The 14,137-nt window shown below is 44.0% G+C and overlaps 1 protein-coding gene across 3 annotated transcripts in view; it reads left to right on the forward strand.

Annotated features, from left to right (window-relative positions):
- MED23 (mediator complex subunit 23) overlaps positions 1-14,137 on the forward strand; it is a 1,372,437-nt gene that overhangs the window by 504,463 nt on the left and 853,837 nt on the right. For all 3 annotated transcript variants that reach the window (XM_069606687.1, XM_069606688.1, XM_069606689.1), the window contains one exon: positions 9,194-9,336. In XM_069606687.1, the coding sequence (XP_069462788.1) occupies positions 9,194-9,336 (143 nt within the window). The remainder of the gene's footprint in view (positions 1-9,193; positions 9,337-14,137) is intronic.

Here is a 14,137-nt window from a genome sequence, read left to right on the forward strand (position 1 = left end):
AACTGTGGAGTCACCCAGGGATCATCCTTCTCACCTTTACTTTTTAACCTGTATATTTGTCCCCTGTTTGAGATCTTCAGACGACATGGGATGAATTTTCATTCCTGCGCAGATGACCCACAGATCTTCCTCAGGATTGTCAATTTTGACATAGCATGCAGTACGTTGGGGCAGTGTTTGGATGAAGTGAGTGGGTGGATGTCCAATAATCAACTTCAACTAAATGCAGCCAAAACTGAACTTGTTTTGTTTGGACCTAGACACATTTTATCAGCGGCCAAGAGATGGCCTATTCGGACCCTTCTGGGGACGAGTCTAAAATTCATTTCTAGAGTTAAGAATTTGTGCTGCATTTGACAGGATAATCTGGGCAGTGAGGGCCAGGTTGGAGCAAAGGTTCAGGCGTTGAATTATGGCCTGAGACTCCTACGACAGGTACTACCTTATATCCCTAAGGAGGATCTTACCTCAGTGGTGGGTTCTCTGACTAATGCACATCTGGACTATTCAACAGCCAGCTGCTCGGTATACGGCTCAAACTGCAAAAAGCACAAAATGCAGCAGTAAGATTGATCTTTAAGCTCGGTAGAACTGGCCATGTTTCACCATCTCGTGGCGCTCTTGGCTGGCATTAGAAGACTGCATTAGATTTAAGGTTGTCTGCCTTATTTTCAAGTGTGTTAACAGCCTTGCTCCAGTATATTTAAGGGAACTGATTCAACCATATCAACCCACAAGACATCTGCGATCTAGTGATTGTCCTCTTCTGTTTATCCCTCATTCAGTGTACACATCAAGGGGAGACAGAAGATTTGCTGTGTTTGGTCCAAAATTGTGGAACTCTCTTCCTTTAGAAATGAGGACCCTTGAATAATTTTATCAGTTTCGTAAGGCCCTGAAGACATCTTGATTTAGATAGGCTTCTGTTGTCCATTTTCATGTTGTGGTTTGCTTTGCTCTCTGGGTTTGACTAAGCGTTACATCAATGTCTGTTCCAACTGCACCACTACACGGTTCAATCCGTAAATCTTTATTGGATAGGTTGGATTGGTCTAAGATTCCTTGGTTTCTATATATATGGAAAAAGGTCTCTTCTTTGAATGCACTTGCACTTTTCCCTCCTGGTATTTTATTGTCTGAGATGGAGAAAACCTTTTTATATGACCGCCTTCAGTATTTTGGTTAAAGAACCGCACGAGTCTAATGAACTACAGGTAGTAAGCAACCGACTGATTACATCCATTAGTCAGGCGGACTTGCCACAATTCTATCTTACCCCGAGTATAACAAAATCTGATTGGTGATTAATGATTCGGGCTTGTTTTAACTGTTTAAGGATATGTGTAAATACAGCTGGTTGGGAAGGTTTTTCTTAGAAAAGGTGTCTAAAACTTATGACACTTCCGTCTCCTGCACACCAATAATATTGAAAATAGTCAAATATTCAAATTATTAATGAAGAATTTAATGTGACTTAAAAGTAGACAAAACAAGTTGAAACTGAATTTGCACAGTAAATAGTTTGAAAGCTTATATTGTGCCTATAGAGTAACTTAAATTCATAGTCAAAGTACAATTGAAACATAATTCCTTCAGTTGTAATCCTTCAAGCTCAACACGTTTTGGGGTCCCAAACCCCTTCTTCAGGAGCAAACTTCTGAAAGTACACAGAGAACAAACTGTTTCAGGCCCAGTTTATATATAAACCAACTTATGTATTTCATATATAATAAAACTCATATCATGCAATTCAGAAATACCTTTACCACAGATTTGTAAACAAGCTGTCCATTGCATGGGTAGTCTGAGTATATACTTCATTACAATCAACTCCAGTGAGTGCAACCATGTTTACATGTGAGTGTTACCTCGAGATTGTCAACCCACTCCCTCTTCAGTCTGTGTCGGTCACCAGTCATAAAAACCTGTGGTGCCAATCTATTCTACACCATGTTACAAGTGGTAAAGGGATTTTAACAGTCCCCAAAGGAAGATTCCTACCTCATATGTTGTACCAAATAACACCAATGTCAGGTATACCTATATGTAAAGATATATCTGAAAGCCATTAGTTCCCATATTTATTTATTAACATTTATACAGTGCACAAACAGCCTGAGGGCATTGTGGCGTTGTTACAAGGAGGCATACTTAGTTACATATAAGAGACATGAAAACAAAGTGGAGGAAGCAATAGGTCATACATACAAACATGAGGGTCAGTGGTCATAGTGCTTCTACTAGCAGTAATTTAGCGGTTGTTAGGCAGTGTACAAACTGAGTGCCGCTGTTACAAGGAGGCAGGGATGGGAGGGTCATGGGGTGAGTGCTGGGAACAATTTAGTTTGTTGGGGGGAAGATGTAATTGAATAGCATTATTTTTAGCATTTTGCGAAATGACAAGTGAGAGGACTCAGGCCTGAGTGAGGTACGTAAGCCATTCCATAGTTTGGGGGCAATGTGCGGGAAGCCGATGCCGCCCGCTTTGCCCCTCTTAATGGAGGGGATACGCAACTGGTTGGCGTGGCAAGCTCTCTTTGCACGCGAGGAGGTGGCTCTTGACAATTTTCTTAGATAGGGAGGGGCTGTAAGCACCAGGCATTTGTGTGTCCGGGTAAGCGTCTTAAATGTGATCTGTTCTTTGACCGGGAGCCAATGGGCGGCGCGCCTGGCATGTGAAATATGGTCTCTTTTAGGGATGTTTAATACTGCTCTGCGAACATTGTTTTGAGTGACTTGGAGTCTATTTAAGTTTTTGACCGAGGTGCTAGCTAGAAGGACATTGCAATAGTCTAGTTTAGCCCCAATGATGGCTCTGGTTATTGATAGACAGTTATGTTTAGAGAGATATGGTTTAACTGCATTTATTAGTTTAGTTGTGAATGCGGAGGCAATTGAGCTGACGTGTCATAGAGAGTGTAGAGGCTAGATAAACGCCTAATGTCTTTTCTGAGGGAGAGAGAGAAATACTGGTGTTATCGATGGTAAAGTCACTATATTGTTTACCAAGTTTGCTGAGAGTTTCTGTAGGGCTGACTAGGAGAATCTCTGTTGAGGCAGAGCCCATTTGCTGCCATCCAAGCTTGAATGGTGGCGTACATCTTCTGGAGGGTTTTAGCGTCTAGGTCATAAGAGCCCGAGAGTGGTATGAGGACTTGAGTGTCATCGGCATAGTTTGTGTATGCTATGCCGAGGGAGTCCTATTTGTCGAAGAGAGGTTTGGTGAAGAGATTATGAAGAGTAGGTGCCGTGCATGAGCCTTGGAGACTCTGCAATGGATTGTGGTTGGAGATGCACTCGCCTGATTGGAGAAGACCTTCATGGCTCTCCCTTCCAAGAAGGAAGTGATACATGCAGTGCCTTCTAGGGAGAATTGAGCTGCATTAGTGAGATGTCTGGTGAGAGTCTTGTGGTCCACAAGATCAAACGCAGCCGACAAGTCTAGAAGTAGGAGAAGTGCTGGTTTACCTTCATCCATGATTTCTGTTATTTGGTTTTCAAGATCGAGAAGGGCAGATTCAGTGCCCTGGCCTTTGCGGAACCCTGATTACCTCTTGCTAAGGATGCAATTGGACTCAAGGAAGTGTTGTATTTGGATGTGAGCCGCCTTATCCAAGATTTTTAAGAGAAACAGGACCGTTGTAATTGGTCGGTAGTTGTTGGGGGAGGTAGGGTCAAGGGAGGGTTTTTTCAAAAGGGGGCAGGGGATTCAGCACATTCTTTAATAATGTGGGCTGGGCAAATGTCCCCTTTGCAAATGGATGGTTTTAGTTATTGAAGGAGGTCTAGGACTTCAGATTCAGTAACGTCTTGGAAGGAGAAGAGGCTGTTGTCTTGGTGAATGGTGATGTGGCAGGGCGAAGGAGGTGGGTCAGAGTAAGGCAAAGCCTCGTATTGTGCTTGTATTTTATTTTGGAGAAGTTCAATTTTGTTGACCATGGCCGATTGTATACTAAAGCACCAAGCTTCATCTTTAGGGAGATCTTCAGTGCTCGTAGTGGGAGTGATTAAGTCTCTGAATATAGCAAATATTTCCTTGGACTGGGAATTTGCATTAGTTATCCGCGAGTTAACGGAATCAGACTTTGCTTTGATAATAGCTTATTTGTACTGGGCAGATAACTTTTTAAAGTCTTTGGAGGAGTCACTAGGATTGGATTTCCATTTGGACAGAGCCTTACGTTTACCGGTTCGTAGTAACTGAAGTTCAGCTGCAAACCAGGAGTGCATAGACCTTTTTTAATTTTTTTTGGTTCTAGTGGAGCTATAATGTCATGTGCTTTCTTAAGGATGTCATTGTAAAGATCTGCTAGGAGCCCCGGGTCATTGGAGAAGGGGGGCTTAAGAGTAGGAACTTCAAGATAACTAAGGATAACCTCCTACCCTAAGTTTCGTGCACTTCTAACTAGTGCTGGAGGTGCATATGTGAGTGTCTTAGTAGTGGTGACTCTGGGAATAGAGAATTGTATGAGGTGATGGTCAGCCCAGGGATATGGTGAGTTGGAGCTAACAGTGGTGAAGCAGTTGTGGTCAGCCATCCAGTCGAGCGTACGACCTTTGCAGTGAGTAGGGTTCAGAACTCTTTGCATGAAGCCCATGTCCTTAAGTTCTTTTGTGAGTGCTGAGGCTGCTTTGTCTTTTGGGTCGTTAAGGCCCAAGTTGAAGTCGTCAAGTAGAATAGATCTGATGGAAGTCTTGAGATTATCCCTGAGTAGAGTCTGTGGCTGGGCCAGGAGGCCGATAGACAAGGTGCATTGAAACGGTGCAATAGGGCGAGATGGATAGTTTGGCAGAGATGGTATCAGCGTTAGCTTTCCAGGGGGTGGGGGGGGTTGATCATTCTGAGAGGGAGCGCTTCTTTAGATATAAAGGCTATTCCACCCCCTTTCAAAAGCTTTCCATCTTGTCGGAGGATGGTGTAGCCTGATGGAAAGCTAGTGAAATTGCAAGATGCTGCTTCGTGAAGCCAAGTCTCGGTAATGGCTAGGATGTCTAGGTCGAGGTAGGTGAGGAGGTCATGGATCTCCATGGCATGGGCGGGGAGAGAACGTGAGTTTATTTGGGCGCATTGGAGAGGGGGGAGAGGGGTGATATTTTTAGTTGAAAGGATGGCTGACGGTGCTGTAGAAGGGTGGGGCGGATGGGGTTCCAAGTTGGCATGGTGAGGTTGAGAGCTTCACATGTGGAACTATTTGTGTAGTGTGGGTGATGTTGGTGACGGGGCTAGGCCCAGAGGGGGTATTTTGGTCAGAAAAGTGGGAGAGGTAGCGGTGTATTTGACGTTGGTGTGAGTAGAGGCTGGGAAGAGAGGTGAATGTGTGCTCAACCTATTGTTCCTGATTGCCGTAGGCCTGGGGTAGCTAAGGGGTTGTGCAGGTTTGGTGCAGGACCTTAATCTGTGTAATCTGTAAACCAGATTGGCCGGGGGGCTAGGTGATACAGCAGTACACGTGGAGGCAAGTTTGGCATGGAGGATATCGTTCTGGGAGAGTATAGGAGAGCCATCTCCCGTAGGGGAGGACGGGGAGAGTATGCTGTGTACAGATCAGGCACTGGCAAAGGTGCTGTACAGGGCTGAGTGGTTAGGCATGGCAGTAGACACAGAAGCAGTGGCAGGGCTAGCGTGGTGAATTGTGTACACTGTGGTGGGAAGGATGAGGAGCTGACGAAGTATACATTTCATATAGTAGTCGGGGACAATGGTGTACAGACTTGATGGTGAGGCAATGGTTGGAGACCGGCAAAATGCAAAGGTTTAGGCAGTACACATTTGTAAAATGGCGAAAAGCACTAATAAACTGCCTGTAATAAATTGGTAAAGAGGCATACAGTAGAAGATAGTGTGGAGCATACTACTCTAGGCAGAAGAGGCAGGCAAAACTAAACCTAGACAGTAGGCCTTGCTCAGGGGCAATACACAGAACTGGGCACTGCTCATTCAAAATTGGTATAGTGGCAGTGTTAAGGCTAGGACATATTGATCAGGTTGGCAATGAATAATGTGCTGGCAGAGCACCATTTAGACAAACATTTGTGCAATGGCAAGGTTAGCATAATAGTTGAGCAGCTTGTGGGCAGGAGCGTGCAGGCGTTCTAAGGTGAGATGCGCATCAGCACTGAACGTGTCCCTGTGGAGAATGAACATTTATGGGCTGGCTAACGTTATGTGCATAAGTGGTGGTGTGCCATCACAGTGAGTATTTGAAGCCAGAGATACAGTATGCATAGACATCAGTTATTTGACCAGAGTACAGCTTGAGATACAATGGTGATTATTGATCGCCTCATGGAAGTACCTGCAGCTGCAGCGTTTGTCTACAGCTTGTTAGGCGTTACGACAGAGCCGAGATCGCAACAGATGAGCGGGGTACAGGAGGGTGACTGAGGCAGGTGGTAGTGCACTTGTGTAGCCGATATGCAGGTAGTGGGTGAGCCGTAGTACTGGCTGGCAGAGGTACGCGGAGAGTGTCTGCGGATGTTGGGCGCTTCAGTCTTGGAGCCTGCTGATAGCTGGGATGGTATTGAGGTCGAGTCCAGGGACTATGCTGTACAGTGTCGAGCGAGACAGCGATGCATGGAAGTGCGGTGAGTAAGGCAACAGCGCTTAGCGAACTTGTGGCAGTAGGTGCGCACTTAGTGATTAGCGAGTGATGCACAAGAGTGTCACGATGGCAAAGCAAAATAGTTTTAGAACAAGTATGGATGAACGAATATTCCTCCCATTCCTCCCGGCTCTGACAGGCTTGGGACAGGAGCCTTATTCAAGTGACTTTGTTGGGGGCCGGCTTTTGCCTACAGGCTATCCCTGATTGGGGGGATAAGCAGAGGGAGCTTTAATCGGCACAGAAGGCAGCTTACAGAGGCAGCAAATGTGTAACCACGGTGGTGGCCATCTTGGAACGTTATATAGTAATGCTGTTACCTCAATGGTTTCACAAAAATTGTAAACAAATACCTGAAAATACAGGAAATGACTCAAACGCTGCAGTAACTCCTCCTTGTAGCCAGGTCCCTCAACAACTATTCAAGAGTCTAAATACGGCCGTAAACACTCCAAAGGCGTGCACGGAATTGACTCCCTTGATGCTTCCACACAACCTGTGTATGGAAACTCGTGTTAGTATTGTGCGTGTGACTAGACAGCGCTTCTATTCAATACCGGCACCACCGGTAATCAAGGTCTAAGCAATAGACTTATTGGGAAAGATTCTCACAGCCCGATATTCGCTACCGTATTTCCGGGAAATACACCGCCGAACCCGGCGAGAAGAACTCTGAGTGCATAGCGTGTCACGTGAGCAGACATGTGACCACCCTTAAATAGACGTAATATGCACACAATTTAAAAAACAACTAGCGCGCTCACCTAGACGTGTAGACAATGTGCAGTGACTCTAAATACTGTATAATTAGTATACTTATACACCTACCTACGTGTATAGTCTAAGAAATTTTGCCTGGTGTAAAAATAACTATTGGTGAAATTAAATGATAAAAATAACTGGATTACCCTAAACGTTACTGAAAAACGTTTTGAGAAAAATCAAGTAGGATAAGGGGAATGTCATGCAATTCAAGAAAGTAGTAACCGGCTAGATACTATTTTTTAAAAGGATATTAAATATGAAGTATATACTCAGACTACCCATACAATGGACAGCTTGTGAGGGGATTACACATCTGTGGTGAAGGTATTTCTGAATTGCATGATATGAGTTCTATAATATATGAAGTACATAAGTTGGTTTATATATAAACTGGGCCTGAAACAGTTTGTTCTGTGTGTACTTTCAGAAGTTTGCTCCTGTAGAAGGTGTTTGTAACCCCAAAACGGATTGCGCTTGAAGGATTCCATCTGAAGGAATTATATTTCAATTGTACCTTGATTCTATGAATTTATTTTACTGTGTAGGCACAATATACATCTGCAAACTATTTACTCTGTAATTAATGTTTCAAATTGTTTTGTCTACTTTTATGTCGCATTAAATTCTTGATTAATAATTTGAATATTTGACTGTATTTTCAGTATTATTGGTGTGCAGGGGATGGGAGTGTCTAATTTTTAGGCACCTTTTCTTTGTATGTTGTTAAGGCTTCGTGCCAGGGCTTATATTCCTCCCCTGCACCCTAAGTTCTTTTGTTGAAATTTCTTCAGAGATTTTCTCTTAATTGGTAGCTATCCTTAGGTGTGCGCTAACACATTACTTTGCTTATTTGGAAAGGTTTTTCTGACATTGAGATGCCCTTTGTGTGGGTATGTGTTGGAGGATGTTTTGCATTTTGTTTTTTGTCCAGCATATGATAGAATCAGACCAGCATCCTTCGCTTAACCATTTTAATTTTAGAAAGTGACGCCCTGCTTTATTTTTATTGCAACCTAATGTTCCATATGTGGTGTTTTTAACGAGGGCCACGATTGCTAGGAGTGCTTTCTTTTAAACTGCAAAATGTTCTAAATATTTGAGAACTTTTTATAATATTTGGATGAGTTGACTTGCTATGACTTTTTATGGTTGCTAATTAGATTTAATTTCCTTTTTATAGATCTATTTGTTATGTTGTTTTGATTCTCTGTATTTGTATTAATGTTTCATGGATTTGATTTTAATCCGAATAAACAAAGTTGAATGAATTAATCTATTTACAGCTGAATAAGATGCATTTTAATTGATGAGTGACATTACTGCAACTGGAGCAGAGTATGTTACTATTAATAGAATATAGATCACAACCTAGTTACTTTTTTGATATTCCCCTTGTTAAATCTAAATTGTATTACATTTGTGCATGTCGTGATAATTCATACTCCATGACAAATACCACAGAATGGAAGTGTAAGTGCTAGCAGAAAGAATTGAGGCAGGGGTCTGTTTTCCTCCCTCAGAGGAATCATGCTGTCCATTTATAGTAATTAAGTAATGTGCAAAGATGGGGTTAAGTTATTTAACTCAAATAACAGTGCCTCTCGGACCTGTGCCTTTCTCCAACGGACCATAATTGTCAATCCGTTTTATATTCTATCCTCGCTTCATACGGCACCATGTGTAAACCTTACCTGTGGTGGAACAACTAGTTTGGTGTTTTCATTATACGACTGACATGCACGCAGTCATTATACATTTAGGAAGTTATTACTGTATTTGTTGTTTTTGTTTTATCAGACTAACAGTGAACATTTTCTTTTTTGCAGTCTTATTCACAGCATAGCTACCAGAATCATAAAACTTGCCAATGCAAAATCCTCTTTGGCTTTGGCACCAGCTCTTGTGGAGACATACAGCCGCCTTTTGGTTTATATGGAGATTGAATCCTTGGGCATAAAAGGGTTCATTAGTAAGTTATTGTTATTTTTCTACAAGGTGTACAGATGTTTGGAATTAGGGGTTCCCCTATATACATGCTCAACTATGCACGCGGTAGAAATTGTGTATGTATGTAAACCTATCAATATACCACATACATTTTTACAAAAAATCCTATGCCTGTTACACAATTGGAACAAACCCCCTGTTTGACTTTAATTTCTTAATGAATGGTTGGCAAGCAGAAATTCAAATGAGTATGGGCATTTGCAAATATGTACTGTTCTTGCTGGACTGCAAAGTTAAAATACGTGTTAACATACAGGGTATGATGTTGGAAATGCATCGGAGGGGCGGGGCTTCCATGTCCTTTTCCTGTACTCGTGTGTTCTGTGTTATTTCCTGCATAGGAGTCTGGTTGGGACCCCTGGCAGTGCAGCTCTTCCTCTTTTTGGTTGCAGTGAACAGAGACCCTTGGGATACCCTTATGGCACCCATGGCTGTGTATGCTTTTGGGCACCTGTGAGTTGCCCACAGAGCAGGGTATGGGCTTGTGGCAGCTTCATGCTGATGTGACAGGAGCTCTGAGTGGCCTCCATTTTGGGATGCCCAGACCCTGCCATAGGAATCAGTGGATTCCTGATAGAAGGCAAGATGGCCCCTGGGGCCTCTTGGTTTCTATTGCCTGTTACCTTGTTTTCCCAAAGTCCCAAGTCCTGGGAAGCCCTGACTCTGTCCCTTCCCCTGGCTGGCTGTTGGGTGGAAGACCCATATATGGTATTGTGGGGGAAGTGCAGGCCAAACGGACTGGAGCCTATCCATCGACTGTATGTTGTGGGTACACCCGTGGGTGGGGACCTTTTTGTTAAACCTTTTTGTTAATAGTGTGTGACCATTATGCATTTTATGTTATGGGTGTCTGGTTTCTGTGTGTGTGACGCAATCAATGAGACAGCCCTGCCTGAACCATACATGAATGCAGTGTAGTGTGCTGAAAGGCTGGGTGCTTTTCCCCAATACAAATTCCTTGTTATGGGTGTCTGGGTGGAAGTGAATGGCCTGAATGCCTGTGAGCCTGATTGGCTGTCTTCCTGCCTGAATGCCATTCTGTGTGATTGGCTGACTGAGCCTGGTTCAGCCAGAGTGAATGAGGGGCAGATGTTTATATCTGGGGACCGCTCACTTACCAATTTGTTAAGAAGCTGAAGTCAAACTTGAAGCCCAGCTGGAAGAGAAGATTGCTGCTGCATTTCCTTCGATGTAATCTAAAAGCTGTGGAGGACTGATTCGAGAGAGGACCTGTCTAGGAGACCTCTCCCCGAGCTACGAGGAACTATTGTGCAAAAACTGCTGTTTTTCATTGAGGCATCCTGGAAGCCAGTTCTGCGAGTCTGACGTCCGGAGAAGGGGTCCGCCGAGAATCCTGCATATAGCGCCTGGACATTGAGGGTTACTTACTCATTGTTACTTAATTTATTACAGGTTGTTCAGGTGGGGGGATCCTCATTCAGAATTTTGCATCTATACCCAAAGAAAGCATTCTGCCATTGTTTAACTTTAACCTGCATTCCTTCCTTATTGTCTGTTGTTACACCTTACTGAAAGATTTGTATGCTCTATTATAACTGCCAGCAGTTGATGCATTTTAAAGGAGTCTACATTCTAAGTGTGGTACCACATAGCATGGTATAGATTTGCCATTATAGAATTATCAGATTACAAAGTGTTATTGAATTGTGTATATATATGTAACTCACCGATAGCTGAACAGGCCGGGGCGTTGCTAAACCTCAATGCACAGATGAAAGGGAGCTGCTCCGGATAATAGTTCAGCCCAAGCTGTGGTGTTTTACCCAAAAGGGAATACACCCAGAACCAGGCCACCTCAACTTGAGGAACTCTTTTTAGCAATATACCCTTCTGCTGTGTAGGATGACAGACAGAATGATGGTTTACTCAAAAGAGCGGAGATACCCACACCGCTACGCCAAGACTGTAAGGAATAAACAACAGGTTAGTCAGACGAAAAGGGACTACCTTCAGAACAAATGGGGGTAGTAAGTTAATCTACCTGTATTCCCCTAGACAGAACTTGGGATTCAATAGGAATGGATCCCTACCAAATAGCTAACAACTGGAACAGAAAGGAGATAAAACAAGAAGGAACCAGTTAACCCCTTAGGTGATAGGATCATGCCTATATAAGTACCCTATTAAGTTCTTACCCTTGGTGAGGAAGGAAGGGCCAAGAGGTTGCAAAACAACGACAGGAGAAAATAACAAATAGGAAGGTTAGTAGCGGGAAGTATCCCGGACGACAAGCGGAACGCAAACTAGAGCCGGAATGGTGCACTAACAGGATAGCGTCCACAGTGCACAAGGGTTCCAAGTCGTACAGTTCCATACAGAAAGAGTCACTACTAGGCGATGAGATCAAAAAGGTCCACTTGGAAACAGGCGGGTTGATTTCCAGAAGAGTGTCAAGAAATAAGGGCAACCCACCATTGGGTTAGCTAGGCGGTAGTATGAATGTATTGCAGGGGTAATACAGCGTTGACAAAAACAGGATTGGATCTCACCTTGAGGCTGACAGGGCTGTGTCAAGAATTCCAGGAGAGAAGTATTGGAGGTGATGTTAGGTTGCCTGTTGCCGCTGGAGGAGAGAATGAATGAAGCTCAGAATGGAATATTAACAGTGGAAGAGGCAGCAAGCAAAAAAAAGGAAAGTCCAGGACGCTGCAGTTGAAGGGAAGACTTTAAGGAGGAATTACCTCCAAAGGACCGGTACGGAAACCGGAACCAGTTCGACAAATCCAAGGGAGTAGACAAGCAGCAAGGTCGGGCCGAGGTCTGAAGTCTGGTAACAGGAATCAAGTTTTCTATTTAGAAAAAGTGAGGAACGCTAATTAGAAGCAGGGTTCTGATGCGCGGTTGGCGTTTATGAATGCCTTGCTGGGGGGGGCGTGGCCTCGGTGTGTCGCCGTCAGCTGACTTCCATGTGACTCGGAGCCGAGGTGAGAGAGGCGAGCCCCGCGTCTCTGTGGCAACCTCCAACTTTGGAGGAATGGAAACGCAAACCATCTGAATGTATTTAAACGGGCTGTGCGCCTACAGCACGGGGCCCAAAATGTTACAATAGATCTCTGAACCTTATTTTTATATAAAGAACTGTGCTAGCAGATAACATAGTGTGTGGACATTCCTGTGTGGGGGCTTGGGGACTCACCGTACTTAAGAACCAGCCTGCATCACCTCCTAAGAGCTTTTAGCCTTGGTTGCTCGCCTATAGCTACCATATACAGAACTTTGGCTTGGGTGTTCTGGGCCTCTACCCTGCCATTTAGAGGGCTGAAGTACAGATACCCCCCCCCCCGCCAGTCTTTACACTGTTGGCAGCAGTGGTATGCTAATTGTTTTAAGACAGTGTGTAATCTTGCCACCTACAAAATATCCACACTTGTTGATTTGAGGTTTAGTTGTGTATACTAGTATAACTACATTAGAAGCAATGGAATCTATTGCAAATGGCAGATTGACTAGGATGAGCGTAGAGGCTCTCCAGAGTGCTTGTCAAGAGAGAGAAATAGATTTTACTATTTTACTTTATAAATGTAGGTCAGAGTTTATAGCTGCCCTTGTGGATTACCAGGCAGATTGTGACACATGGTGTAGATGGGGTCCTTACCCCCTGGTGAAGGCACAGATATTGCCACCTCTCCTCTCACTTCTATTCCGAAACCCAGAATGGTTTTTTCAGGGGATACCTTGGAACTTGAGTTATTAAGGATGAAATTGACCTTTGAATACAAAAAGTTGGAAGCTGATTTATAGGAGTAGTTGGCCCAGCAAGTGATGCTCAAAGATGGGGATCTTGAACTCAAAAACAAAGACACTGAATGTCAGAGAATCCAGCTAGAGAAAGCTAGAGTGGAGACTTTAGCCCAACCAGTTGAGTGCCGGGTCCCCTGCCACCAAGTTTACGAAAGTTTTGGTTGGTGCGTATGTGGAGGGTTCTAATATCCTCCAATGGATAGAAGCATTTGAAATGACTTGTGGTATCCATTATTTTGATAAGAGAGTGGGCTAAGTGTTTAAGTAGAGTACCTGAGACTGGTTATGACTGTATTCTGAAACTGAGCGTGGAAGAAAGAGGCCAGTATGAGTGCATTAAAAAGCTGCTTTGACAAGTTTGGCAAGACATCTACCCAATACCTTAAAAGGTTCAGGGAATATAAGAAAAGAGAGAATGTATTTTATGTTGAGTGTGGTGCTGGGAATATGACCATGATGGGGGTGGATTGATGGATGCAAGGTGAAAACGTTTGTTGAATTGTGCCATCTTTTGTTTTTTGAGCATTTTTCTGAAGCCTGTTCAAGCCTGAGCTGTGTCAATACATTGCTGACCAGAACATTTTGGATCCCTTTAAGCTGGCCCGGCTGCCTGACATGTGTGTCTTCCACTGGGTGTCCCCTAAGGATCCCAGTGGGAAGGCCAAGGACAGAGAGAAGGGAACCTCTCAGAATCCCGAGGAGTCCCCTAAGCAATCACAGTTGAGTAAGCCTAAACATCAATCTCCTAAGACCCAAAACTCTAGTGTGGATAAGTCTCCTGGGGGTTGGAGCAAGAGTAGCGGTTCTCCTGCTGTTAAGCAGGCTTCCAGTGGATCCAGTACATTACCTCGCATTCCTGGCACTTGTTGGGACTGTGGGGCTATGGACCACAAGAAGGGTGACCCCAAGTCTAAAGGTAAGGCACTTGGAGTCCAAGCCGTCAGCCTGACCTGCCCTTGCTTCATGCCTGAGGTGGAGGCCACTGTCCTCCCCTCCTCTCC

Source organism: Ambystoma mexicanum, chromosome 4p (assembly GCF_040938575.1).
Source record: "Ambystoma mexicanum isolate Mex_15411 chromosome 4p, UKY_AmexF1_1, whole genome shotgun sequence".
Classification (NCBI taxonomy): Eukaryota; Metazoa; Chordata; class Amphibia; order Caudata; family Ambystomatidae; genus Ambystoma; species Ambystoma mexicanum.